Source organism: Oxyura jamaicensis, chromosome 1 (genome assembly GCF_011077185.1).
Source record: "Oxyura jamaicensis isolate SHBP4307 breed ruddy duck chromosome 1, BPBGC_Ojam_1.0, whole genome shotgun sequence".
Lineage (NCBI taxonomy): Eukaryota > Metazoa > Chordata > Aves > Anseriformes > Anatidae > Oxyura > Oxyura jamaicensis.
This window is the reverse complement of record NC_048893.1, coordinates 98420062-98447593: the sequence shown is the minus strand read 5'-3', so window position 1 is coordinate 98447593 and position 27532 is coordinate 98420062. Positions and strand designations below refer to the sequence as shown.

The 27532-nt window shown below is 35.2% G+C and overlaps 1 protein-coding gene across 3 annotated transcripts in view; it reads right to left on the bottom strand.

Annotated features, from left to right (window-relative positions):
- GBE1 (1,4-alpha-glucan branching enzyme 1) overlaps positions 1-27532 on the bottom strand; it is a 169677-nt gene that overhangs the window by 45379 nt on the left and 96766 nt on the right. For all 3 annotated transcript variants that reach the window (XM_035315354.1, XM_035315355.1, XM_035315356.1), the window contains exons 8-12: positions 25300-25415; positions 24962-25089; positions 20386-20484; positions 17432-17542; positions 13841-14012 (exon numbers count right to left, since the gene is read on the bottom strand). In XM_035315354.1, the coding sequence (XP_035171245.1) occupies positions 13841-14012; positions 17432-17542; positions 20386-20484; positions 24962-25089; positions 25300-25415 (626 nt within the window). The remainder of the gene's footprint in view (positions 1-13840; positions 14013-17431; positions 17543-20385; positions 20485-24961; positions 25090-25299; positions 25416-27532) is intronic.

Genomic DNA, 27532 nt, shown 5'->3' with positions numbered 1-27532 from the left:
TACAAATGTAATTTAGAGATAGGCTTGACTCGTGTACATTTAATCAGTGTCAGCACAATTGAGAAATGGTTGGGGGAAACAGAATACAGGAAAGAAGAAAATATAGGAAAGACGAAAAGCAATTTAGCAGATTTAGGTACAGCCCATCAGGCAATTGCCCAGCAGGCAATAGCTTTGGAAGCTAAAGAGAAACATCACTCCTCAGAGAAAAAGAGGAGTGCACTGCAGAAAACTGGTAATGATGGTTCCTATGCTACAAATAGCAAGTGATTTATAAAATAATACCATCCAAAATCTCTAAGATTAGAGAAAGCCTCACAGGACAGTTACTCGTCTTTTTTTTTTTTTTTTTTTTTTTTTTAATGGAAGGAGACAGGAAAAAATCTTGTAGTATTTATAGAACGAGCTAAAACCGGGTACTTGTCAAAATTTAGAACAAAATACAGTGGGAAAATTTACAAGGAATGCTGTCATCAACAAACTGGATCATAACTGAATGTTACCATATTCTTTCTTCGGAAGATCAGTTGTAGCACAAAATGCCCTTTCTGTGTATTAATCTATTAATCTTTTATATTATCCTCCCCTCGTAGTTCTGAATAGGCAATACCTTAAAGAAACAACTTTAAGAGACCTCAGAAAAGCTGCAAGATGCATTGCATTAAGTGGCATTATTCCATCCCCATTCTTTCAAGTAATTATTCTTACTACAGGGACAAGGACTAGAGACAAGATTTTGGCCATTTGCCTCCCAGAGTCTTTTGATGAAGAGCATCTAAGAGGTACTCAGAGTGCCATTAGGCAGAGCTTCTGCCAATTCTGTACTTCATCTACCGGTTTGCAGGTTTTAGTACAGAAATTTGTTCAAGTAACTAGGAAATCAGAAATCTGTGAACGAACAACACTTTCCGATGATTGGCATATTACATACATAATTCCAGACATGCCAGCAGCAGATACATTTAGAGCACTAGTATGAGGTACGTGTGCATGGATAGGAGCTGAGCAGCACGGATCCACAGACAGAAGCAGAGGTTACCTGCTAGCCTTCAAACTACTGGTATTTTTTGGTTGTTGTTTTTATTTAGAAAAGCCTCAGAAGAGCTAAGTATAAAAACTTCTAATATGAATAACTTGCTGAATTCACCATGCCACCTCACACTACCAGCTTTTATCAAGGAAGACACCATACAGTGTAAGTTATTCCTCACCAAAAGGCAGCAGAAACGGGGAACCTATGTATTTTGATCTCTCTAGCTGCATTTATATTGATAGAAACAATCTCAGAGTATGTAGTTCAGTTAGTGATCAAGGGAACAAGAGAGGGCGAAGTGATGCCCAAAGTGACCAAAATATACATGATAAAACAGATGTGTTGAGTTTTTTGTTGTTGTTGGTTGTTTGTTGTTTCTACAACTTCATTTTACTTTACAAAATTCTATTCATTTCACAAATTCAGAATGTTAAAAATACTTATAAACAACTCTCTGGAAGGCTTCATAGGGAACTGATCAGGTACTCTTTGTTTTCATCCAAGTGGTACATGCAGGAGAAAGAACACATTTTGGATGGTGCAACTGGGGAACGGCTGACTCAGACCAAGTGTCTTTGTACATCAGAATAAGAGCTTTTTGTCTGAAGTCATTCCCACAGGAAGGTATCAAAGAAAGATTCATATTCTTTTTTTTTTTTTTTTTTTTTTCCAAACAACTTTGTTCAATCAAAGTTGGGAAATAAGTAAATAGCCTAACACTGCAAACCCACGAGATCCATTTCCAAGAAACAGAGATTCACTGTGAATTATCCATCTTCATTTCAGTATATCATACATCCCTATTTTCCGATTACAGCTATTTATGGTTTTGAAATGCTAAAGTTGCCGTATCCACAGATGGCAGTATTCCTCTTATACTTGAAACACACTTAGCTGAGCCCTAAGACTGAAGGCATAACGAAAACAGAATCTTTCAAGACATATGTAACTAATGATAATAGGTTTTCCTTGTGTCACCAAGTTAACATTATAAATATATTTATACTGATAAATGAGATGGGTACAGATTACAAATCTAGATTACATTTTGGCTGCTTAAAATATGTAAGTTTTTATTTTTATTTTTTTCAAACAAATACTTGTGAATTAGCTATATAAAATACTACATGTAAACTCATTTAAGTAGCCACCTCCAACTTTTTTCCTTGAGTAATTTTTTACTAGAAGAATGTTTTAAGATGTTTTAAGGGGTACTCCTCCTTTCCCTACACCAGAGGGTATGTAATTGCTAGAAATTCTGTATGCATGTATTCATAATTCAATTTTAAAACAATATTTCCAAAACTATCATTCTATTTTACTGAAACTTGTATGCATTTGAAGTACTATAGCAATGCTATCATTGCTCTCCATAAAAATAAACGATGCAACTTTCTTAGGACCAAGCTGAAGATGTATTGCAACCATATTAAGAGGAACGTAATGCTTTTTCTGCCCTTAAGACAAGGATTCTTTGGTTCAAAGGAAAAGTAAACTTTGATTTCAGAAAAAAGCTTGCTTCAATGCCAGAAAAATGTTGTGTTAAAACTGTTTGAGGAAAGCCAAATATTTACAAACACTAAGATGATTTCTTCTCTCTCCCTCCAGCAATGCTGTATGGAAATTCAAAGTGACAAAAGCAAAACACAAAACAGAGGCAAGAAACCATTACAGATTACTTGCACAAAGAAATTTTGATTTGGACAGCTGAAATACTTTTCATTGATGATTTTTTTTTTTTTTTAATGAAGACACTAAGGTGGTAAATGTTTTGTATGGATCTTTTCTTAAAAAAGGGGGAAAACAATTCTTTGAAACATGTTAAATTACATATGTAACCTCAAAAAAAAAAGTTACCAATATCATTAGTCTTCCTCTTTTGTTTCATTTCAGCCTTTTACAAAAGCATAAAATGCTGGTAGCTTATTTCACTACTTGTTTTCTTATTCAGACCTTAACGAGAACATTTTATTGTCAGAAAGTACGACATTCTTTTAAAATCTGATACTGCATGGGAACAGTGGGAAATGGGGAGCGGCTAGGGGGGGAGAGAACCAAGAAGATCTATCATTAGGCCCAGCCTTTTGGTATCTCTCAGATATGGCTCACATCAACCCCCACACAAAGTGGAAAATGAAAAAAATCTTCTTACAGGAAGAAAGATACAGTTCTAAATCCAATGTACTCACTGCTGCTTTCTACAGGATTTTCTCTATACATATTCCATGAATTCCATCCTGGAGAAATACTTCTAGCACAAACACTTCCATATGTACAGTTAGGCACTGAAGGAGTAGAACATAAGACCTTTGGACACACAACATGCTGTTTTCTGTCTAGTTCAAGAGTGCCTGTTTCAGTATTTTCAACGTCTTCATATAATAGAAAACATCAAGAATCAAAAAGCTTACCAAAAAGATGTAATAAAGCAGCTATAACAAAGAGCAGTTTTATTTCTATGCCTTCTTCTCTTCCTGTATGTAAGGTTTCAGAGACAAAGCAATAGATTTAGTCATGTATTGCTGTGTGCAGTGTACAAACCAAACACTACTTTAATGCAGGAAATGAAAAATGACAAAACACTGTCCTGTTGGCCTACAAATATAAATGCAAAGTGTAAATACAGAAAATGGAATTTTACATTTCATCTGAAAAACTTCAGCTATATCAAAGTTAAACTCAATTTAAAATGCCCTTCATATTTCAGAAGAGACTCCCTGCTTCATCATTTTTTTAATTGAGATGCCCTTCTTTCCCGTAAGCAGCAAAACAGCATATCAACTAATAGCTTACTAAATTTCCCAGGCTACCCACAGCCAGCACTGTAACAACATTAGTTTTTTTTTTTTTTTTTTTTTTTTTTTTAAACACAAATAAGCACAAATAAAGCCAGTTTTTTTTCACATCTACTGAAATCAATACATCAATATTCCAGTACGTTTATCAACTTATGAGCTCTGAATAGTCATATTAAAATGTGACAAGAAGGCATAAGCACAGCTTGAAGCAATAGCTTCTGAAACTTCGGATTAAATCAGACAAAACAAAATAATCTTCATGATAAAGCCAGAAAGAAAATGGAACTTAAAATAAAAATACACACTTCAGTTGAAGTGATTGGACTGGCTAATCTTCCAATTTCTCCTCAGAAAAGCACCTGCAGGCAGGAATAAAAGTTATGCCAAATAGCACCTCCATCCCTTTCTTCTAGATCACCTTTACTTCTTCAGAATTAATGTTTTAGTACTGAGATGTTTGCAAGTATGACACGTATTAAGATAAGAGTTCATATAAGGAAGGCTGTCAGGATAAAGCAAATTCAGAAACAAGATAAACTAGCATTTCAAACATACAACTGCTATATATATATATATATATGTATAAGCTTTTCAGTAGTGCTTGCTAGGCTATACTTTTCTTTCTCTAAAATAAATAAAAAAAATGAAATATTATGAAAGAAAATATTTTAAAATCTATTGAAAAAAGGATTTTAAAAGAATTATCTCTTCACAAATTGAAAAGAGGTCTGCAAAGGTACCTAAGTACAGCTAAATGGAACACAGGAAAAAAGCACAACAATACAAATGGGACCTACTGAAAATAGAATATGCGCGTATACAGTATTTTGGTATCTGGAAACATCCAGCACTCTCACTAGGCTAGCTTAGATGAAATAAATATTCCTGACTTAGAGAAGTCATCCATGTTCAGAATTCTGCACTTTTCCTACAAGTAGTATAATGTAAAAATCCTCACTTTCTAAGACTGTGACAGCCATTATGAACTAAAATAAATAACCAACCAAATAAAACCAAACATTTGATTCAGGCTGAGCTCTTGTTTGTTTGTTTTTAAGAGGTCAGATGCACGTATTCCCTGACTCCTAGGGGGAGCACATTCACAAAGGACACCTACGTAGAAATCTACAGTGGGGGTGGGTGGGAGGCGGGGGGTGTATTTTTACTTCAGGGTACATATCAATTAGTAAGAATCACATGTCACAATCCCAAAGTTTTTACTTTTCAAATTGAATTAGTATAATTTAAATGGAGGGCACGCTGATGATTCAATACTATACACCAACAGATCTATTTTCTTCCTTGAGATTTCCTTTATTCCACAGTAATAGTTTGAAATATGGCCATGTCTTCACTGTGAAGACAAAGCTTGTGAGCTTAGGTGGCACTAAGAGATGACCTATAATACAACTATCAGGGTGATCCATGGCATCCTGCAGTATTTGGTATTAATAATTCAATTAAAAAATTGATAAGCGTAAGGGAGATGTTTCATAGTCATGGACTCTGAAGTCAGGAATGGCTTACAAGACTACTTTTCAACAATCTCTAAAAAAAAAGCTAGTTAAGAAGCTATTCAATTGGAATAACTTGCCTGTCTGACCTGGTCTGTCAGACCTTTGTCTTCCAGCTTGGCAGTTACTTTTACTTAAGATATATAGAATGTAGTCTTTTATATTCATCAGATATTCCAACTCAAAAGCTATGTATTGTATTCACCAAAAACATAGCAAAATTCATTTTGTGCTCATCCAAAGCCCATTTTACCTTCTTCCTAAGATCCCTTTCTAATTTACTCCAATATCAGTTCTTCATCTCCCTTCTTGAGATGTTTACTAAAAGCAGCTCTATATACACGAGATAGCCTCGTAACACACTTAACTCTGAAGCTAAACCAAAATTTTCACTGTATTTTCATAATTTCTAGAGCCTATTGCCCTGAATTATGTACAAGAACGCCTTTTTTTATTTTTTTAAATATGAATGATAAAGCAACTGTCCTGGGTTAAGAGTCATGTAGCTCCAGTAACAGTACCAAGCTGTGTGCTTCCTTCCATCCCTACATTTTCCTGGTGTGCCTCCTACTTTGCATGGAATGTTCCCTCCTTCCAACACCAACAGATAGCTGCCTCTCCATGACTACTGCTATATTAAAGTATTTTTCATTAAGTCTCTTGACATATGAAAGGACACCAATGGATTACAGTGCTTTCAAATTCTCTTTTTGTAAACTTCAACAGGGTTATAATAAATTACAACAGGAATGTACTCCAGATCAAAGTAGGAAGTCTATGCTTGCAATAATAAATTTTAGTGACACTTAATGCCTGCACAGTTTTAAATTTTAAAATGAAGATCTCAAAAGACATATGAAAGACAGGTCAAAATTTATACGGGATGTTTCAATATGCTTTCCACCACATAATTTACTACATCTTATTAAAATTTGCATAGAAAATACCTTGCCCCTTGACAATCAATGCAAATTCAACTACAATGCTGTTTAAATTCATATTCTAGTAAATTTCTGAGTAAGTGTCAGATTGATGGCCTCAGAAAATTAAGACAATGAGAAGATCTCAAGCTAATAGGGCTTGTGAAAACAAGTTCTTGAACTCAAAGACATGGGATTTTATTTCAGTGTTACCACCAAAGGTGTTATTCCAACTATGTTGATTTAATGAATTAGTGATGCTACTGAGATGATTGTGTGATGATTTTATTCATAATGCCTTTTCAGAGGAAAAAAAAAAAAAAAAGGCATTTTTACATACCTTACACTGAGGCTCTCTCTAAAGCCCTAAGTGTTAACAGGAAGTTCATAGAATGAATCTAAGTTTTTGTAATAATTACAATACATTTTAAACCACTTCAAGAATACATAAACAGACAACATTCAAAGTGTTTTGCTTGGATCCAAGTTAATTACAGCATAGAAAGGCTGAGAAGAATACACTTAATTGCTTACACAATGAATCATCAAGCAAATATTTGCGTGCATATACAAACACACAAAGTCAATTTTCAATATCTTAGAGTTACAAAGAATTATCACATTTCAGTACTAACAGGCAATATTTTATCCTCCACAAAATCATAACACCTGTAGATGTTACATCTGAAGTCTAATTAACAGTTTTTCATGTATACTTATGTGCATTAACATGCACAACTCCCTGTAAGTTTGGGACATTTTTAAGACAGTTATTTTACTACAGTGGTTGCATTCTATAAAAAAGGCAAAGGAGTCTGAAAGCAAGGTAGATCTATTGATTTTCAATTCATTTTGATTCAAGGTGAAGAAAATGAAAACTTAGAACACTATTTAGTGAGAACATTGTAACCAGTAGATTTATATTTAACTACTGAGTATTTAATTTCTTTCATAGAAGACATCTAAGTAAAACAAATCAATGGCATCTATATTTAGTCTAATTACCATTTACTGAAATTTTCCTGAACTTCATAGCTACAAAAGGAGGAAAAAACAATTATGAAAGGAGAAAGGAATAGCTATGTCCTGCAGAGTCAAAAATCCAGAAGATGTAGAAAATGTTTTCCATAACATCATGACTTTGTCATAATTTCTGTAAATTATAGTTCTACATGCTTAACTAGAGAAATTCCTCTGAAAATCACTGCTGAACATGTCAAGTTATAATATACACAGGCCTATTATTGTGATCGTTCTTCAAAACAATAAAGCACTAATGAAGACTTTTGTACAAAGAGATATAGAAGATTTCATATGACACAACCCATTGTATCAGTAGACCTGGTTATATACACTCACACATGGTGACAGAGATGTTACAAGCCTGAACTATGATCTGTACAAACTACACAAGATGCAAGGCAACAGATGGAGTCTTAAGAACAAAGCTCGAGACATTAGTAGATGTCACAATACCAGTATTACTGTGATTAAATGGCAGTTCTAAGCATAATGCAAGAAAATCTATAATTCCCCAAAATCAATATTAGTTTTTTTTTTTAAAAAAAATCAAGTCTCCATAACAGCAGAAAAAGAAAAAAAAAAAAAAAAAAAGGGAAAAAAATTTATTTTTTTAAAAAAAAAAAAAAAAAAAAAAAAAACAAATTATATATATATAAAACCAACCTTATAACCCAATTAGAATGGTTTGATAGAATGGTTTGATCTACTACATATCCACTCCACTCATAATACTTGAATATATCTGATACTATGAAGACCCAAGAGTTAGACACAAACTAAGGAAACATCAGCATTGCTCGAAACATCAACATTGCACTGAAAGAAAAAACAGAAAAGTCACACGACATTGAGAGTCCTCAACTCAGAGGATTCTCTCCTATCCTGGAAAAAAAAAACACCCATATTTCTATCCATAAAAATTGTCAGAGCAGCTGTTAACTCCCGAGTTCTGAGGATGTTGCTGACTACAAAAGCTTATTTTTCAAGGATCCTAACTTGAGAAATCACAGTGTAGACAATAACTAACCATCACATGTATACAAGAAGCCCTTTTATTTACATATTTAAAAGAGATACGCACAGGTATGGAGCTTTCTTCCCTACCCTCTCAAGCAGGAAATGGAATCTATTACCACAACCAATTTCTAGTATTTGGACACACTTTGTGAAGAGAAGTTGGTACAGAAGGAAAAATGGACATGTATGTATGTGTTTGTTTTACATTATAAAACAGTCTTCCTCTTAATTGCTTTTGTACTAATCTCTACTGCATTTTGAGCCCGTGTAGAAATGAAGCTTATTTTGCCAAACTGTAAACAAACATCAATATTAACAATTTTTACTTCTAGAAGACCTTCGAGAAGAGACTCAGAGTAATTAACGAAGCCTATTCTAAGTAACTGGATACTCCACTTCCACTCCCTAAGTTTTGAGTGGCATCATACTGTGTACTGTGGAACACTGTGGGTAGACAAGAAGTCTATGCCAAGCTGCAGGTAAAACCTCAGATTACATCCTTATTTTGCACCTTGCTTGATCTTAATGGTCTTTTCCAACTTAGATGATTCTATGGTTTTAATTGTTTCCATCAGACTGCCATGAAATTAAAACACCTGGTAGAACTGGCAACACAGAAAGCACATTTGCCTGGTATGCCAGCATATTAAGGATGACTTCAAACACCCTATCCTAATGCCCAGTCTTTACTAGCTGAGCATTTTAAGACTGTTTATTAACAGGAGTTGACTCTATGGAGCTAGTTTAACAAGTACGTGCGCTTGCAATGCCATTTTCTAACTTATGATCAAAAAAGTCACAATGATTACTGAAACCAAGGCACAACAGTAATAATTGTAAGACAGTAAACAGAAAAAAAAATCAGTGTCATTTGTTTGCAACATCTCTAAGAAAAAGAAAATAACCCCTTTGGTTTAAAATGAATATCCTTGTTCTGAATACAATTTCTTTTTAACCAGAGTAGTTTGCAAGAAAAGTAGTATTTTAGGTTTTGAATCAGGAAAAGATACATTTCGGCTTAAATAACATCCCCATTTATATTGTAGGTTATGTTCTGCTCTTTTTATTTCAAAGTTTAACTTAACATTCTAAAAGCAAATTGTATGCACATCTCCCAGACTGAAATTGGTGCAACTGATATAGCTTTTGCACTATTTCTTTTCTTGGTTAACATGTTTTTTTTGCTTAATAAATGCTTTTTATTATCAAATTCCTTAGTTTACAAAAATCTAAGTTTCTTTCGACAAAATACTCATTTGGAGGAATAGTTGATGCATAGCATTTTTTAAAGGCCAAAGAGAGAACAAGGTCTCATACCAAACCATTAGAGAAGAACCATAATGATAATAATAAAAACTCCAAATATAAAGTAAATAAACTACTGTGTAAGTGAACCGATAAGTGGGAAGAAAAGGAAGCTTTTCAGATTGATTTGGTATTAGTGAAACAGAGATAAATGGCATCCCAAACAGTAACACCATCATTCAGTGGTCATGACTGCAAATTTCTGTACTTACTGAAAATCATTTTCTTGCTTCTAGATGAAAAAACCTGTTGTTTTGCAGTGAGAGAGAGACTTGGTCTCTGGAGCCCTAATTAACAGTTGTTTTACTATAGAAAAGCCACAGAAAACAGTACTAGAGATTCATGTTGGGATTAATCTCAATTTAAATCAATAGATTCAAGTTTAAGCCTATTTAAAATGAAGAAGGAAGCAAGAAAATGACTGTTTGTGAACTGAAAAGCAAGATTTTAGTGGCATAAAACAGTAAATATTTGTGCTATAAAGGATCCCAAGGATCTACAATGCTATTTAAGGCCCCTCGGGCTAGATCTTAGGTCTATTCTAGGCAATAAAGCAGTTACCATTCCTTGTCTAAATTTAGGTAGACACAGATGAACCACAAGATAAGGAGAGAAAATGAAAACAAGCTCACTGAAGAACTGACACGGCTCTTCCGCATGTCCTGCAGGGCTTTCCATACTTGCAGGGTACAGATAACGAGCAAGAGAATAGGAAATAAAATTTCAAGAAAATGAACTACTACAGTTGTCTATAGCTTTTCTTCAAGGACAGGATGGAAAATGAAGCAATATACAAACAGAACAGTGCAACTATTATTTATGTGAAATATGAGAGATTTTTAATGTTGAAGTTAAACATTGTCCAGTGGATGACAACAATGGTTAATGTATTTGCAAGGTGTGATCAGAAGATCCCTGCAGTGTTCTAGAAGTCTTATAACTTCTATTAGTCCTTGCTTAGCAAGTTAGGAAATAGTCAAATCTTAAGACTTTTTGTTCTTCTATAGCAGTTGAATTGACAATAAAGGAACCTATTTTAGTAAGGTATTAGTAACCTATTTTATGTAAGGTATTTATTTCGGTTTTGAATCCTCACATTAGAGGAGGCAAGTATCTTTGACTCCAAATATCTTTCCACATTTTTCTTATGTTTTGAACTACATTAATATTATATGCACATTGTATTTCAGTATCATTAAAAACAAAAAATACTTGTGTATGAACAGAGGTTTTTACCAATATTGCCAATCAAAAAGTGACTTCTACTAATACAGGCACATACTGTGAATGCTTTGGACTTTTTTTGTAAAATGTCATTAAATCTCAGACAATCAGATGTGTATCAGCTACGTTAGCACCTTCATGGAAGCTTGCCAGTAGAGTAGGAAACTGACACCTTACTAAAGCATAGCACAAAAAGAATTAGTAACTTTTGTGATTTCCTAAGATCCCGTACCATTTTCTGACCAGCAGTGGACAGTCTCAGTACTAAAATCTCCATCTACAACAGGAATTGGGCAGAACTAACTGCAACTGTAGTATGATTGCTATTTCCTACGTGCTTTGAAAGCAAAGGATTTAGATACAGCACAAGTATCAAAACTATTACTATAAAACAATACTTTTATTATTAAACAAACTGTCCTTCCAGAGTGTTCATTCCCTAAAGCGGAATGTTAATCATTGTCATGCTCATTTTCAGTGAAGCGTATTAAGTTTTTCCTTTCTAGGTTAAGTCTTCCATTCCAGATGGGCAAATGAAACCTCAGAGATTACTTGCAAAAGCTGCACAGAAAACTGAAACAGACAGTAGAAAAGAATATACCAATGATCTGTATTACTAGAAAAGTATTTTACGGGCATGACAAAGTTTTACTGTTCACACTTAAATTTTCATATGTCACTGCTTGCCTATACTGGGCCGTCAGTAAAAATTTAATGTCCAGAAACATGGAAAATAAGGATAACTACTTCCAGGACTTTTGCAATGGTTTCTTATACATGTCTGTAATAAGGACATAGAATTATCTTGTGTTAATAGCATCAGAAGAAAGTCACAAGCAGTGGTCAGTGGGGGCAAAACTTCTCAGTAACAATTTGCTTTCACATACAGAATATAAGTGATACTCCAACACTGGGGTAGTCAAATATTATTCCAGATCTTCAAAAAGAAATTCAAGCATATCTTTGAGAGCACAGTTTTCCAATTCCATGTGTACCTCTGATACATTATTGTTTATTTTTAGAAGGTGTTTCCTTTTCCTTAAGGTAAGCAAAGAATTGAAAAGGCAGCATGTTGCTTTTGCACCTGGACTGCCTTCTCCAGGTGTTCTGAAAAGAGACACCCTCTGCCCCCTTCCTCCTACCTCACTTAAGACTTCTCTTCCTAACTCTTGGCCTTCTTTCAAACTGAAAGTTAGAAAACCCATTTGTCTCTTTATTTGCTTAACTAGCATTTTAAGTACACCAGACTGTAAGCATTCTGAACGTGTTTTCTACTCCAACATTCATTACAATTTTTTCCACCTTTTACATATAGCAAATGATAATGTATTTACTGAAACATTTGCAGTACTCAAGGATACACAATATTAATTACTCAATCAACCTGCATTGACACACTGAATTTAACATGCCACATTGAATTACTGATCATTTTTCTAACCTTATGAAGTCAATCTGGGCCAGAGACATCTGCAGTTTAGTAAGCATATTTTCTAAACACCTGCTTCCTCAACTACTGTAGTATCACTAATTTGAACGGAACAGCACAAATCATAGCTTGTACATTTTGGTGCCTGACTACACAATTCAAATATTTATTTAATTCACTCTTCATTCTTGAGAAAATTTCCTACATTTTATTGAAACCAATAGCTTCACTAGTATACCATAAAATGATTTAATTTTTTCCTGTACTGTATTAAAGTTACTTTCATTCTTTCATAAAAGAAAACCCCAAAACCACAGCCATGGTATGTAAGTTTGAGTGTCCTAATACTGAGAAAGAGAACACACAGACATATTTAGGTTAAATGCCAGCACTTTTTTTTGTTGTTGTTGTGTGTTTTTTTTTTTTCTCTTTTTTTTTTTTTTTTAAGTTAGGAATATATTTTAATTAATGTGTTATAGTATTCTGTAAATATACTATTAAGGAAAGCAAGCAGAATACATCCAATGCTCCTCAAACTTAGTAATAAAACATTTAAGAACAAAAACCAAAGGCATTAATAAGCTAAAAAGTATGTAATTTTCAAGTGTTTCACTGTGTGAAAAACATCCAAGATAATTGTTTTCAGCATGCTTTCAGACTCCTTTCCCTTGATGTGACTAACAGAACTGCCATACAAAACTTGCCACACCACATCACAGTAAAAAAAAAAAAAAAAAAAAACAAACAAAAAAAAACAGTTCTGTAAAGTAAGGATTATTTCACAAAGAAATAAAGGAATAAGAAGCTGGAAGACAGCATCAAGCTTAAATTGCTTCAGAATTGCATGTAAAAATAAGAACAACATTCATTTTTTAAGACTACCACATGGAACTGCAGCTTGTTGATCAAATCAGAGCAACTACTGAAGCTTTTGTAGCAATAGTGCTTAGGAAGCAATGCAACAGTTATTTATTTATTTATTTGTTATGACCAAAAAGCATATCTAGCTTTTACTACTTCCCTTCTTCCATAGCAGGATGTACTTCCTGCCTCTAAGATTTGTCCTTGCCTGCACCTCATTAAGCTTCTTCTCTTCACTTGGAAGCAATGAAATATAAATCAACTGATTCCAGATTACTTCCCTTCACTAATGATTTGATAATGAGTAATTGAAATAAGCACTGAGCTATCCTTAGCTATTTCACTGTTACCCTAAAAAGCTTAGGAAGAGAAGAACAGAAAAAGACAAGCTATCTCTGTAAGATGAGGCTTACCATCTGACAGACTTGCAGAACTACGATTAAAATACTAGCTTAAGTTATAAATCAGAGTAACTTCTGAACTAGAGCTTACCACACTTCTAAACCTTATTTCTGTTACAAGTAGGAACCACATTTTTATTTTCTTGTCTTACAGACAGAAAAACAATGTGTATTACCATTTGTACTAAATCTTTACAAAAATATTTATGCTCAAAAATAAATAGCATGACTATAAGATGGTGTCGTATCTTTTTATTTCACTGCCAAGCCTTCTGTAGATGAGAAAATGAAAGACATGCTCCTAAGATTACTTACCCATGAAGTTCAGATAGCTGTCTCCTCCAAGTGCATGAGTAATGAGACGAATCATTTTATGAAGCTGTATTCCACGATCAATAACTGGAGTAAGAGGCGAGAGCACACTCATGTTTGTGTACATCTCTGCATCCATCAATCGAAATGCCAGTGTCTTATCACCAACAAGTGCCTATAATAGTTTTTTTTTAAAATGAAGAAAACCCTTGAGTGTACTGGAAGTGCACTTTTTTAAAAAACAAACAAACAAACAAACAGGTGTTCTGTATTGTAAAGGGAGAGTTAGAACAAGATGATCTTTAAGGTCCCTTCCAACCTGAGCCATTCTGCGACTCAGAAGACTGGCAAGGGTGTGACTCAGTGTACACAATCTAGTCCCAATTCACAAAGCGAACATCCTGCCTCTGCTGATGAGCCTAGCTGCTAATTATTGCAATGTTGAACTTTTTGATGTGTAACCATGTGGTTGTGATATGTAATCTCCTGTCAAAAAAAAAAAAAAAAAAAAAAAGCCTGCAAGTTGAGGCAGAGATATCCCTGAGCTGAGTCCTGCCTGGATACCTGACCCAAATTTCCACTTTTCCTTTGCAATCCTGTGAGCGTACATATACAATCAATCAGCTCCTAGCTATCTAAACCTTGCTATGATCCTATATTTCACTTGATGGTATCAAACTGCACAATTACTTTTGAGAACGTTTTCGCCTACATATATTAAATGTAAGATGCTAGTTTACACTCAATAAGCCACAAGCGACCTAGCATTTTGGAATTCTTGTAGGAAAAAAAAGGAAAAAAGAAAAAAAAAAAAAAAAAAGCAAATAGCAAATGTCTAAAGTTCCTAGGATGTACAAATAAAGAGCTACTAACAATATTCCTGATTTACAGATGCAGAGTGTAAAGCATTTGTTTATATGCTACCAAGAATATTGCTGGTTTTCTGATTTCACAGAAGGTAGCAAAATAAGCTAGTACTTCTATCTAAAAACAGTAACTGAATTACTAACTTCATAGTGTTTACTCTTACTTAAGAAAGGAAAAACACCAAACAAATGTTGTTGTTTATTCTAATATTATTAGGATTATTCTAATATATTAGCATACAGGTAGTTGAAAACATTTTGGAGTGTTTGCATGCAAACACGTAACTTTTGTTTAATCAGCTCAAGTCTCTTTTTAAACTCACTACCTTACAACTCAGTTGTCTATGTGGAAAAAGCTCTAGCTGAAAGGCTTCATCATCCTTTAGTTTTCAGACTAGCAATATAATGGCATAAATAGATAATTCCCTCAAGTTAAAAATAAATTCCCTCAAGCTTAGAGAAAAGTTATTATGCAACAGTGGCAAGACTGCAATGCTAAAAAGTTCTGTATTAAGCAGACCTGTATTTGCATGCCTTTCACTTGGCTCTATTTTTTAATAGTTAATGAGTATTCTTCTATTTCAATAAAAGCGTTACTTAACTTCTATATTCACACACACAAGTGCACGAAGCATATGACATCAGACCAGCAGGCTATCTGGTTTAGTGTACTGTCTCCAAAACCAGCCAGTAGCTAACGGGCAGGAGAGAGTATGAAGGCAAATGAAACTCTTAACAATATTTCCCAAAATGTTACCCTAACAATCACAGATAGACAGGTGAAACAGCATGCTTGTATTCAGGAGCCTTCAATCTGTCTCCTTTGAAACACATTCAAACCCTTTAGAAGTCACAAAGTTTGAGCAAACACATCATCCTATGACAAGGGGTTACAGAGCTTGCTTCTTGCCAGAGAGACGGGAGGAACAACAACTCTTTACTCAGATTTACTCAGAATCTGGCATCCGTTAGTTTTAATATCCTCTAATCTTTCCATTGGAAATAGGGGTAATTGTTCCCTGTTCCCATTTTCTATGCCAGTCACGACTTTATGAACTGATGTCCTTCCACTTTTAATGATCTCTTTTCTACCCTGAAGCATCTTAGCCTATTTAGTTTTCTTCTTTGGAAAGCCACTCCATACCTTCTAATTATTCTTACCAACTCTCTCAGCATTTCTTCCAGTTATGCTGGATCTCCTGAGATACAAGACCAAACCTGCCTCCAATATTCATGATGCAAGTAAACCATGAAAGGCTACAGTGGAATACTGATTTTGCTGTCTGCTCCTTTCATAACAATTCCAAGTAATCTATCTGCTTTTTTGACTGCTATGAGCACTGAGTTGGTATTTTCCACACATCTGCTATAACCATGAGACCTTGTACTTGGATTGTTAGTAGTCTATTCATAACCCATTATTACGTATAAGAAATTGGAATTGTTTCAGCCTCTTAAGGGCATCACTGAATATTTTTACACTGAATTTTATCCACACTCCCATTTTATTTCTCTATCCTACTTCTCGCACATCATCCTGGTGTCTGACTGCAATCCTCTTTAAAAAAAAAATAAAATCAAAATGAATATATCTATCTTCTTCCCAAACATGAGATTCTAAAACAGAAACATATTGTCATATGAAAAACTATTGATATAATCCAGCATGAAATAAAACAACAGCAACAGTAATATTATACATGCTACAACTTGGGATGAAGGATCACCTTTACTAAAAGCATATAATCAGAACAGTATGCATTTCCAAGTAATACCTGAAGTTCTTAACCAGGACTTGGACTCTGTTCTCATGCTTTATGTGAACAATCTCATGCTTTACTGTATAACAATCTCAGTGATAGGAAGGCAAATAGGCACAGTAAAGAAAGCCGATAAATTATTTTTAAAATATAACATAGCTGTAATTGTAGACACTTTTGTTGATTTATATAATAAAAGGTATTGGAAATGTCCATCTCTTACATAAAGAGTTGAAATTAGATTATTTAAGCTTTTTATTAGAAAACGGTTTTATTTATTTATAAGTTTAAAAATTTAAAGTTCTCGATCATCACGTTTTCTGATTCCTCAGGGGGAAAACAAACAAACAAACAAAAAAAACTTTGAAAGATTGTGGGAGAATGAGTGTTATCCAAACTCATCATTACTTCTTTGTTTTTCCATATACAGAACCATTAGAATTGCTGTGTTTTGAATCAAACTGTTACAGAATACTCCATTTAGATCTCAAAACAGGACTGCAATCCTTTCAGAAAGAAAACATTTTCTTGTAGGGAATAAAAACATTTTAAACACGGATTCAGTGAGCAAATTTGCTAAATTGTCATCTTGTTTAACACTTACCATAAACAGTGGTTCAGCCTACCTTATGGAAAGTGGATTTTTAGAAAGCATGAATTATATGCCTTTCTACGTCCTATGACAGGCAGGACAAAGAGGATGCTAGAATTTATTTGTTAAAAAACAAAACCGAAAAGATAATACCACCCACCCATGCACGGCAGGATTCTTTTACTAAAAAGGAAGCTCAAAACCAAACCAAAATAAAAAAGAACAACAACAAAAAAGCAGCATACCAGACCTGCCCATCTCTGAAATTTTTTCTTATCCTTCTCAAATCTAGGCTCAATTTTAAAACCAAAAACCTGCTAAACCTCTAAACTTCACCTTTTACTTGCTCATATATGAAAAACAATAGGTACCATACCTGGTCATGGCTCTCTGCATATGCAATACATTTTTCTTCATACCGTCTGTTTGTTAACGTATACACAATATTTCCCATATTCCAGTCTTCATCCTTCAGTTCCTTAATGATCTACAGAAATAAAGGAAGTATAATTCACAGATTATTTCTGTTTAAGTAAAAAGCACAGTACTGCCTTTCTTCTTTATTTTATCACAGCAATTTCCAGTCAACTATAAACTTCAACTTTTCCTGCTACCAAGCTTTGAAGTGATGAGCTTTCTCTGCTAATTCAAAGAGATGACTTGTATACTTTGTTTCTCCTGTACTCCCATGTATCAACAGGGAAAATAAGACTTGGCACCTATCATGTGAGTCCTTTGATACAGTGGGCCATATGATTTATGAGCTGCAAGAGAACACTGCACCAAAACTGGGAAGAAATACAGGCACAGACCTACCTACACAAGGTATTCAAAGATGTCCTGCATTTCAAGTAACCTTGGCATATGGCATCATCCTTCGTAACTATAGCTTAAGTACTGAGCTGTGTTGTTGAGAATGGCATGTTTCAAGATTGCACCTATGCTGCTGCCATGAAGCATACAATGCAACAGGGATCTGTTTAGCACAGGAACTTCCACATTCCCTGATCTGCAAATTCCAGCTCAGTTCCAAACCAGTTTGAAAGCCTGAGTTTTGGAATACAAAACATACTTTATTTTCTGCCGTGCTAGCTTTTTTATTTTTTTTAAGCAATTTAACAATTGAATCACATCAATAGCAATTTTCTGTCTCACATGATACTATTTCCCTCTTCTAAATCTAGCCTAATTTCAGCGTTTCTTTTTTCTATAGGGCTTTATCATTCTCCATTGTTCACTCCAGTTTAAACATGTACATATGCATGATATATACATAAAAAGGTATATGTTATGTACATAACAAATAAAAAGAGAAAAAGGCAGTGACAAAGAATGGCTGATATGATCCTGTAAAACTTAACATTCCAATTTTAACTGATCATGTACTCCTAAACAACCTTTTTCCCCCCAGCCTGAGTTCTTGCCCTGAAAACATCTGGGTACCTATGCAGCATCATGTTATATACTAGGTCTACGTTTAACCTGACCTATTGAACCCAATGTTATGGCAACTACTTTTTCACTGTTACAGCAACTACTTTTTACAAGTCCCTCAGAACAAGTTCATGGATCCCTGGAGATCCTTCAGGTCTAAAACTGCTTTTTAGGGAGTTGCCCAGAAAAACATGCTTTTAGAAGGTACATACTTAAGAGCTGGGGAGAAATGTAAGCAAGCAGTCTAGAGAAAAAAAAATGCAAACAAAAAAAAAAAAAACAGATGATAGACCTTTCTTCTAAGTTTACTCTTCCAGTCCTTTTAGCTTTACTTTTGTCTTGAGAAGTGAAGTAACAGAAGTACACACAATCTATTTTTCCACCTCAAGATCTTCTGTTGTGATTACTTATTTGCAGTTTCCTCATCGAGAAGATTTCTGCCTGCATGTCCCTATGTTCTTGCACAATTACACTCCTAAATAACCAGAGCATGCTGGGAAACAACAGCTTAGACTATGATAGCTGAATTTACACCCAACATCGCATCAGCATACCAAACATTCACCTGCTGTTTCTGGAAGGTTTTCTCCCCAGTTAAAGAACAGAACTTACTGCAGGAAAGGCATGTTTCCTCTCTGTATATTAAAAATTAAAATAAGCAACTCGCAGCAGAGATTGCTAAAATATATGATAATTTGTTATTATAGATAAAAAGGTTTCTTCTAAAATTTTAGTCTTTTTTTTTTTTTTTTTTCCTGTGTAAGGTTTTTACCCACCCAGGAAATCACTCATCTTTACCATTCAGAGAGTGGTAGGGAAGCTGAAGGTAGAAGGAAAAAAACAACCACCAAGACCATCACAACAAGTTTTTTTTATTTGTTACTACTGAATTATGAGCCCTCACTGCATTCCAGGATCTAAACTACACACTCTGAAGTTTAGTGATGCTTAGAAAAGCTGGCAAGTATGTCTTCCACATGAAAAAAAGTTTAAAAACTATTTTTCAACCAATCTGCTCTCTACCTCCTAGTTACAAAAGTGAAAGAAGCTAAAGATAAGTTAATTCACTTTTTATTTTAAGCTACTTACTACATTTATTGAAGCATTAATGCTCATATAAAACATTTACTGTTTTCAGATTATCATGATACACCCAGGGATTTGGATGCAATCTTGTATTTAACTGAAAAGCATTCTCTAAAACACCAGTAAAAGCCTTTTGAGATCATTTATTGTTTCATTCTTTTTCTTGTGATCCTCTGTATTAAGGAAAAGGTGATTTTAATCCTTATCAAAGTCAATGTTTATTAGTACATTATTGTTCTTGAAGAGCATTTACAGACTTTTATTATTCTTTTTATAACCCCTTGGTACTGATTGGTGGTGTTATTGTAATTTGCCTGTGATTACTTTGGTTAAATTCTCACCTCTACCTCTCCTCCATGCCGATTGTTATGCCCAATTTCAGTAGGGTTCATTGTATGCTTCTGTTTGTTTGTTTTTAATAAGATAACCATATGCACATACATTATTTACCTGTTCACATTCAACATAGACTACACATTGTACCACTGCTGAAAGATACAGGTTATTTCAAACAAAATGAATATATGCCTACTGCATTTTATGAAGAAAAAAAAATCAGCTAGAATGCAAAGAATAGCCCATGATGTTACTCATCTTCTGAAACCTAAGATATGATATCTGACAGCTCTCATTTCAGCCACTAATATCTGTACTCAAGACTGTCAGAACTTATTTTAATAGGGCATTAAGTTAACAGATGAGGGAGACTAAAATTCATCAGCAGAATTCCAAAGTGTTTCTCTGTATGTGTAGTTAGAGAAACATACCATTCTGAAGAGCGGAACATATTTTTAGAACTCCTTTTCTTACCTGTATCCACTTATCTGGAATAGCCATGGCTAGTCGATAATCAAATCCCCCTCCTCCCTCTGCAACAGGACGGCAAAGAGCTGGCATTCCAGAAACATCCTTAAATAAAACACATCATAATTTGACTAGCATTGCAATCACTACTTCAGACTTTCCACCATACAGTAGTACACAGGCACTCTGTAGACTAAACATCTTCAAAGATTGACGGGGGGGGAGAAGGGAAGGGAGGAAAATCAGGTGATCACAACACCAAGACTTACTATTTGAATGCAAAAGTTACAGGGTAGCATTATGGCGTTTCTCATCAAATAGTCTACTACAAAGCATTTTAATGGAATAGATATTTGAAGAGAAAGAGACCTTAGTAGAGGCAGAATTTGAAATAATTAGCTCTCTTGAGCTCCAAGTAATCAATAGCAAGTAGAAAGTAGTCAACAAAAGACAAATTAAACTTTCATTTTGTTTATTGATATTTTGCATAAGGAATGGCATAAAAATAAGAAGCTGAATAAAGCACAGTAAGAAAGAAAAATACAATGTCTACCCTTTCCCTAAACACAAAAACAAAACTATCGATCCAGCTAACCTTGAAAAGTAACATGCTCTTATTGCATATTTTTCCAGTTTCACGTTCATGGAGGCTCATCAGTCTTAAATTTGTCGTTCAAAGTTTTTAAAATAAGTATTTATTTCACCACTTTATTAAAGAGTTGTGTCACATAACATCTTTTCTTCTAAAGTTCACTTATATGCGTAGAAAATGCAAATCCCCACATAACAGCAAAATACCTACCAGCACTCAGCTGTATTACCTTATGCAAGTGAGAAGTCATTCTGCCACAATGGTTATGGATTAACATACACTGCTTTCGTGTCTACTCAAGAGTTTATGGAATTAAATTTTGACTAGAACCATGGCTTAATTAGGAAGCTCACTCTGTTTTTCTGGATTCAATCCAGTTTTCAACCTAATCACTGCATTAGACTAGATCAAGACACAAGAGATTCCCAGGAAAGTATCTTAAACCAGAACATTAACTCTATGCAAAATCTGTATTAACAATGGAAGACTGGGATTTTCCATGTCCAAATCTTTCACTTCAGAGTGAAAAATGTATTTGCATTTAGACTTATGCATATATATAAATGCATGGCTACCTGCCAACATTGACATAGGTGAAGAAACAGACCACACCATCATAAAGGGAAGGTGTGGAGTGCAGAACAAAGGCAGGCTGCCATTCAGAGGTACCTTGACTAGTTGGAAGAATCAGTCAATAGCAACCTCAGGAAGTTCAACAAGGGCAAACGCCAAATCCTGCCCCTGGGATGGACTAACGCCCTGCATCAGGGCAGGCTGGGGACTGCTAGGCCAGGGAGTTGCTCGGCTGGAAGGGCTATGGGCTGACAGCACACTGAGCATGAGCCAACCTCCTGTCCTGGCAGCAGAAATGGCCAGCAGCATCCTCAGCTGAGTGAAAAGACTGGGGATCAAAGGAAGGTATTATCACAACTCACTCAGCAGTCATTAGACCACAGAGAAAACTGCATCCACTTTCTGCTCCTTATACCTGTCCCCGGTTAAAGACAGACCCTGCCAAACTGCTGGGAAGTTTAGGAGGAGGTTACCAGGACAGCTGGGGCTGGAGCACGTGCCCTGGGAAAGGAGGCTGAGGGAAAGGAGTTGTTCAGTCAGGGGAAGAAGGGGCTACAGGGAACCTAACAGCAGCCAGTGCCTGAGGATGCTACAGAGAAAGACAGAGCCAGACTTTTGTGAGATAGACAGCAGGAGAAAAAGTGACAAAGGTCCTAAATTGATACAGGCATGGTTCTACTTGGATATAAGGATAACAAACAAACAAACACTTACAAGGTTCCAGTAAATAAGTACTGGAACATGTTGCCCAGAGTGGTGTGAGATATGTCCTAGAAGGTTTTCAAGACCAACTAGACAAAGCCCTGAGCAACCAACCTAGTGCAAGTTCAATGTTGAACCTACGCTGAGCAAGAGGTTAGTCTAGATTACCCTACTTCTCTTCATACATGAACAAACCTATTATTTATTTTGAAGTATTTATCAGTATTTATGTATTTCACACACAATTTCCCTCTTTCAATTTACTGAAGAAAATTAATAGCAGAGTTAAGTATGGGAATAGCCGTACTGAAGGAAAGTACAAGCAGTTTTAAAAGTGTATAACTAGCTGTGAAAATAATTTCTTCACCAGCACAGTATTTTTTACAGTACTGATTCTCCTTATGTAGATATCTTCATATCATAGAATCACTACAGTTGGAAAAGTCCTCCAAGATCATCTGGTCCAACCACCCCCTACCACCAATGTCACCCACTAAACCATGTTCCTAAGCACCACATCCAACCTCTCCTTAAACACCCCCAAGGACAGTGACTCCACCACCTCCCTGGGCAACCTGTTTCAATGCCTGACTGCTCTGAGAAGAAATGTCTCCTGATTTCCAACCTAAACCTCCCCTGGCACAACTTGAGGCCATTCCCTCTAGTCCTATCACTAGTTATCTGTGAGAAGAGGCCAACCCCCAGCTCCCCACACCTTCCTTTCAAGTAGTTGTAGAGAACAATGAAGTTTCCCCTGAGCCTCCTCTTCTGCAGACTAAACAACCCCAGTTCCCTCAGCCGCTCCTTAAGAACAGAGATTCCACATGCTGTAAATCTTAAAGATTAGCAAAGTAGATTTTCTTTCCAAATATTTAGATGCTAGAAAAGGAAATTCAATATTCCTGCTAAATCAGTCAAAGAATAAAAGCTGTCACTCTCCAAAACACCAGGCCTGAAATAAAAGCCTCTGCAATGTTATGATGCCTACCATGCCAAGGACGTGCATCTGAGATTTAAATAGCACCCACTGACTTTATTCACAATTTTTAAATTCATATTTAAGTAAGTAAAACTGGAAATTTAGTATTTATTATATCCACCTGTATCTAAAGAGCTTGCCTGAACACTAAAAATCCAATATTATTATGTTTAGTATATCTTCATATCCAAATATAATTCGCCAATTCCTAAGCGGTTGCTCCCACCTTAGTTTAATATGAGCTGCATGTTAGAAAATGAAATCACTGCAGGAGGGATTTTTTGCCTGTTTGTTTTTACATCATGCCTGAAGGTTTTAATTTTTCCTTAACACTTTTTTTTTTTTTCTAATTATACAAAAACTTAATCCCAGTTTTAAGTAAAAGACCAAATGAAAAATAAGCATACAGTCAGTAATATCTAAAAATTTAGGAATTACTAAAATGGTGAACGCACAGAACGTTAAAAAGCTGTGCAAGTTATCCATCAAATAATTCAGGAACATATTATCATTAATTATGGCTAGACAAAAACATATTTTACTCAGATGGCTCTCATTACATCGTCGTTATAGGAAAGCAGAAATTCTTCATTGCCTTTTGCAATTTTCAGTTATGCCAACAGTTCCTCCTTCTGAAAGTCTCCTTTAACCATGAAACACATTGGTCAAATTTCTATTCTGTATAGTGACTGCCTCAAGATGAAGAATATCATATTGAAACAAAAGCAGTCTTCACCTCAAGCACGAGAAACTGAAGAGGCATATTTTTAAAAATAAAAACAATTCTTAAATTAGGTAATATAAGCAGATGGAGCTTAAAATTGGTTATCTGTCTTCCTAGAATATAAACCTTCTCACTCAGACAATAACTTGCTTCAAATAAGCCTACAGATTAATGAAACCACCTCAACTTTATTAATAATTGCTTACCAGATGCTGTTTTTTATAGCCTGTCATTAAGCTTTTAGCTCTTTTTGTTTATAATGCAAACTTATCATAAAAAAATGAAAAAAAAAAAAAAAAAGAAATTGCACAATTTTGTTTTTCCAAAGAGGAACTAGGAACTCTAATCCAAAAATGTTTTATTAACAATCTGTATAGTCCATAATGATATCAGATATATGCAACTTTTTAAAAATTAAAAGATATTTAAATGTAACAACAGAGGAATCCTCAAGGTTTACAAGAATAACCTGTTTAGATAAAGAGATAAAATATCATTGAAAACTAAATAACATTGAAACTTAAATATAGCCTATTTATTCCCTCAAAAACCTAGGGAAGTGTAATACTAAATATAAATTAGCACACATATTCAGCATTTATAAATTTACCACAATTATTACGAAGAACAGTTGTCAATTATGCCAATATAATTCAAAATATGCAAAACAGTAAAAGGGCTGTTAATCTTTAGTACCATGAATTGTTAGTGACAAATGGCAATCATACAAAAACTTTAAACTAATGAAAACAAACCTCATTACAAATTCAAGGAGATTGGGGGTACAGGGGTAATCCCCACATCAGTTAATAACCCAATAACACAGAAAAATCCCCAAACATGTATTCCACTTGTTTTTCCCCACAAGACAAAGTCTGTCCCCTAATTAACATTTGTCAGCTTATGTTGCTCCTTGAGTACCTGAAGTGTGACTTGATAATTACCAGGAAATTCACATCCCAAAGCAAACTAATCAATATAATGTCATTGATACGGTAAATTCTGATTTTACCTCTGCTATGGTTATGCATTCCGGATGCAAGAAGTTAACCATGTGGTTGGCCAGCATTAGATAACACAAAGCATCTTCATCCACATGTAGGCCAAAATATTCATTGTAATCCCCACTGAATCCTGTGCCTATTAAGACATGAAGTTTAAAGGGCACAGTTACACTTTTAACACATTTTGCTATATGCAAACTGTTATTCATAATTTAAAATCTATCAATATAACAGCACAATAAGATATCAGCAAATGTGATTTTTGAGCATTCAGTGAACTTTTGTATCACATTTCCACAGCAACAGAACTATAACCGGACTACTTAGAGTTGATCAAATTACTTACCAATCCCATGATGGTGATACAGCATAGATGTAACACCATCAAATCGGAAGCCATCAAAACCATAATCTTCGATCCACATTCTCAAATTCGAAAGAAGGAATCTCAAAACTTCCCAGCTAAAAAAACATAAATGAAAAAATTTAGAAACCCTGAAAATAACTGGAGTTTGTTATGTAGTGTTCCCTCTTAAATATATACTATTTATATTGGACTTTTTTTAGGGGATTTTTCCTCATTCCTTGAACCCCTGTCTTTTACTGCACATAATTAAGATTGTAGATGGGAGCTTACAATATCTGTATATACATAACTATCTATATATACACACTTATATAGGTTAGTATTTTAACATGTTTTAATACAATATGTGTCACTGTACATCTGCATCTCTAAAGACAATTATACTCTGTGTGAAAAGATCCTATGAAATGGAAAAATCATAGAATCGTAGAATGGTTTGGGTTGGAAGGAACCTTAAAGATCATCTGGTTCCAATCCCCCAGCCATGGGCAAGGACACCTCCCACCAGACCAGGTGTCATCAGAGCCCCATCCAGCCTGGCCTTGAACACCTCCAGGGATGGGGCATCCACAGCTTCTCTGGGCAACCTGTTCCAGGGCTTTCCACCCTCAGAGTAAAGCATTTCTTCTAAATATCTTATTTAAGCCTGCCCTCTTGTGGTTTAAAACCATTACCCCTTCTCCTATCACTATGCTCCCTGACAGAGTCCCTCCTCAGCTTTCCTGTAGGCCCCCTTTAGGTACTCAAAAGTCAAATATATGAGGTAGGATTTATTTCCCAAGGTTTTATGGATTTACAGTAATTCCTAGGCCTAACAGAAGTTGATTTTTTTTTTTTCCTTCCTTAAATTATGTATACAAATCAGGTATCACCAGTAGGTTTTTAGCACCAAATCATATACTGTGTTACAGAACTTGCTTAAATTGCAGCCCGATGGAAGTTGAGGAGATATTTGCAATTCAGAACAACAGTAATGGTATATAACAAACACACAAACAAAGCATGGACAGTAAAACAAAAAATATAAAAGAGGTTTCAAAGTGAGTAAGCACACAGAGGCATTTGTGAACAGAATTAATGAGTTTCTGTTCAATTGAGCAAAATGGTTTCTCAAACAGTTTTCCTACTCCTAGCACACTGGTCTTAGTAGTTTCAAAACCACCTGTGTCTTGCTTCCCTAGGTCACTTGCTCTACCCCTGCCCTCTGACACTCTCAGCTCAGGCTGCATCAGGTGCATCTCCTGCAAACAAAGGCTCCAGACAGCTCATCCACCTCAACCAACCCCATGAGGTACCAAATGCTTTTTTGCCCACGTCTTCAACACTGGGCAGCGTTACAGCTCATCTCATATCAATTTCCCAACGCAGCACAACTACAATCCCACCTGTTACCAATTTTGTGCCCAAGGAAAAGGGCAAGCTGAAGAAAGCATGCATAGTCTCACCCGCCCCCCACCCCCCCCTCCCGATGGGTGAGATGGAAGGGGTACACCTAGCACAAAGTGCATTGGGCCGTATCGCTATTAGAGTTGATCTATGCACATAGCTGGGGTTAGCCAATGAAGGTGTTCCTTTCTCTGTTTCATTTAGCAGATACCAGAGGCAGTACCCTTATGAGGCAATTATAACACAAGAAGCAAACTGTTCTGGAAAAACAAACATCCCCACTTTCCTTCCTTCCAGAAGCTTCCTCATATGAAGTCTGCTTTAAATCTGAAAACGTGGGGACACCCTAGACACACCACGAAGCTGGTAAAATCCTGATCTCAGTGAATAGCCAATTTTTATTTACCTCAATGTGGTTAGAATATTTCTGCTTTTCTTCACATGCACTGCACTATATAAAAACAGAAGTATTATCAAATCGGAAATTCCAAAGCTAGGAAATGCAAATCAGCATATTGTCTCGATTCAGTAACTTAATACTTTTGGGGGGTATGTATTACATTACTCTTTTTTTCCAGCCAAGTATTTAATTCACAAGATAATACTACAGTAGGAAGATCTCTGTAGCTTGTCTATAGAACCTTTTATATATTTCTTATTTCTAAGGTGAAATGATTTGCAATGAATGAAAAATAAAGAAAGATAATAATCTGATAGAGAAAGGATTAGAAAGGTATTGGCATTCTTGTGAAGTGGTAAACATGTCACTTTAAAAATGCAGCTTTTTACTAATGGTTGCTGTATCTTTTCCTGACCCAGCATCAAA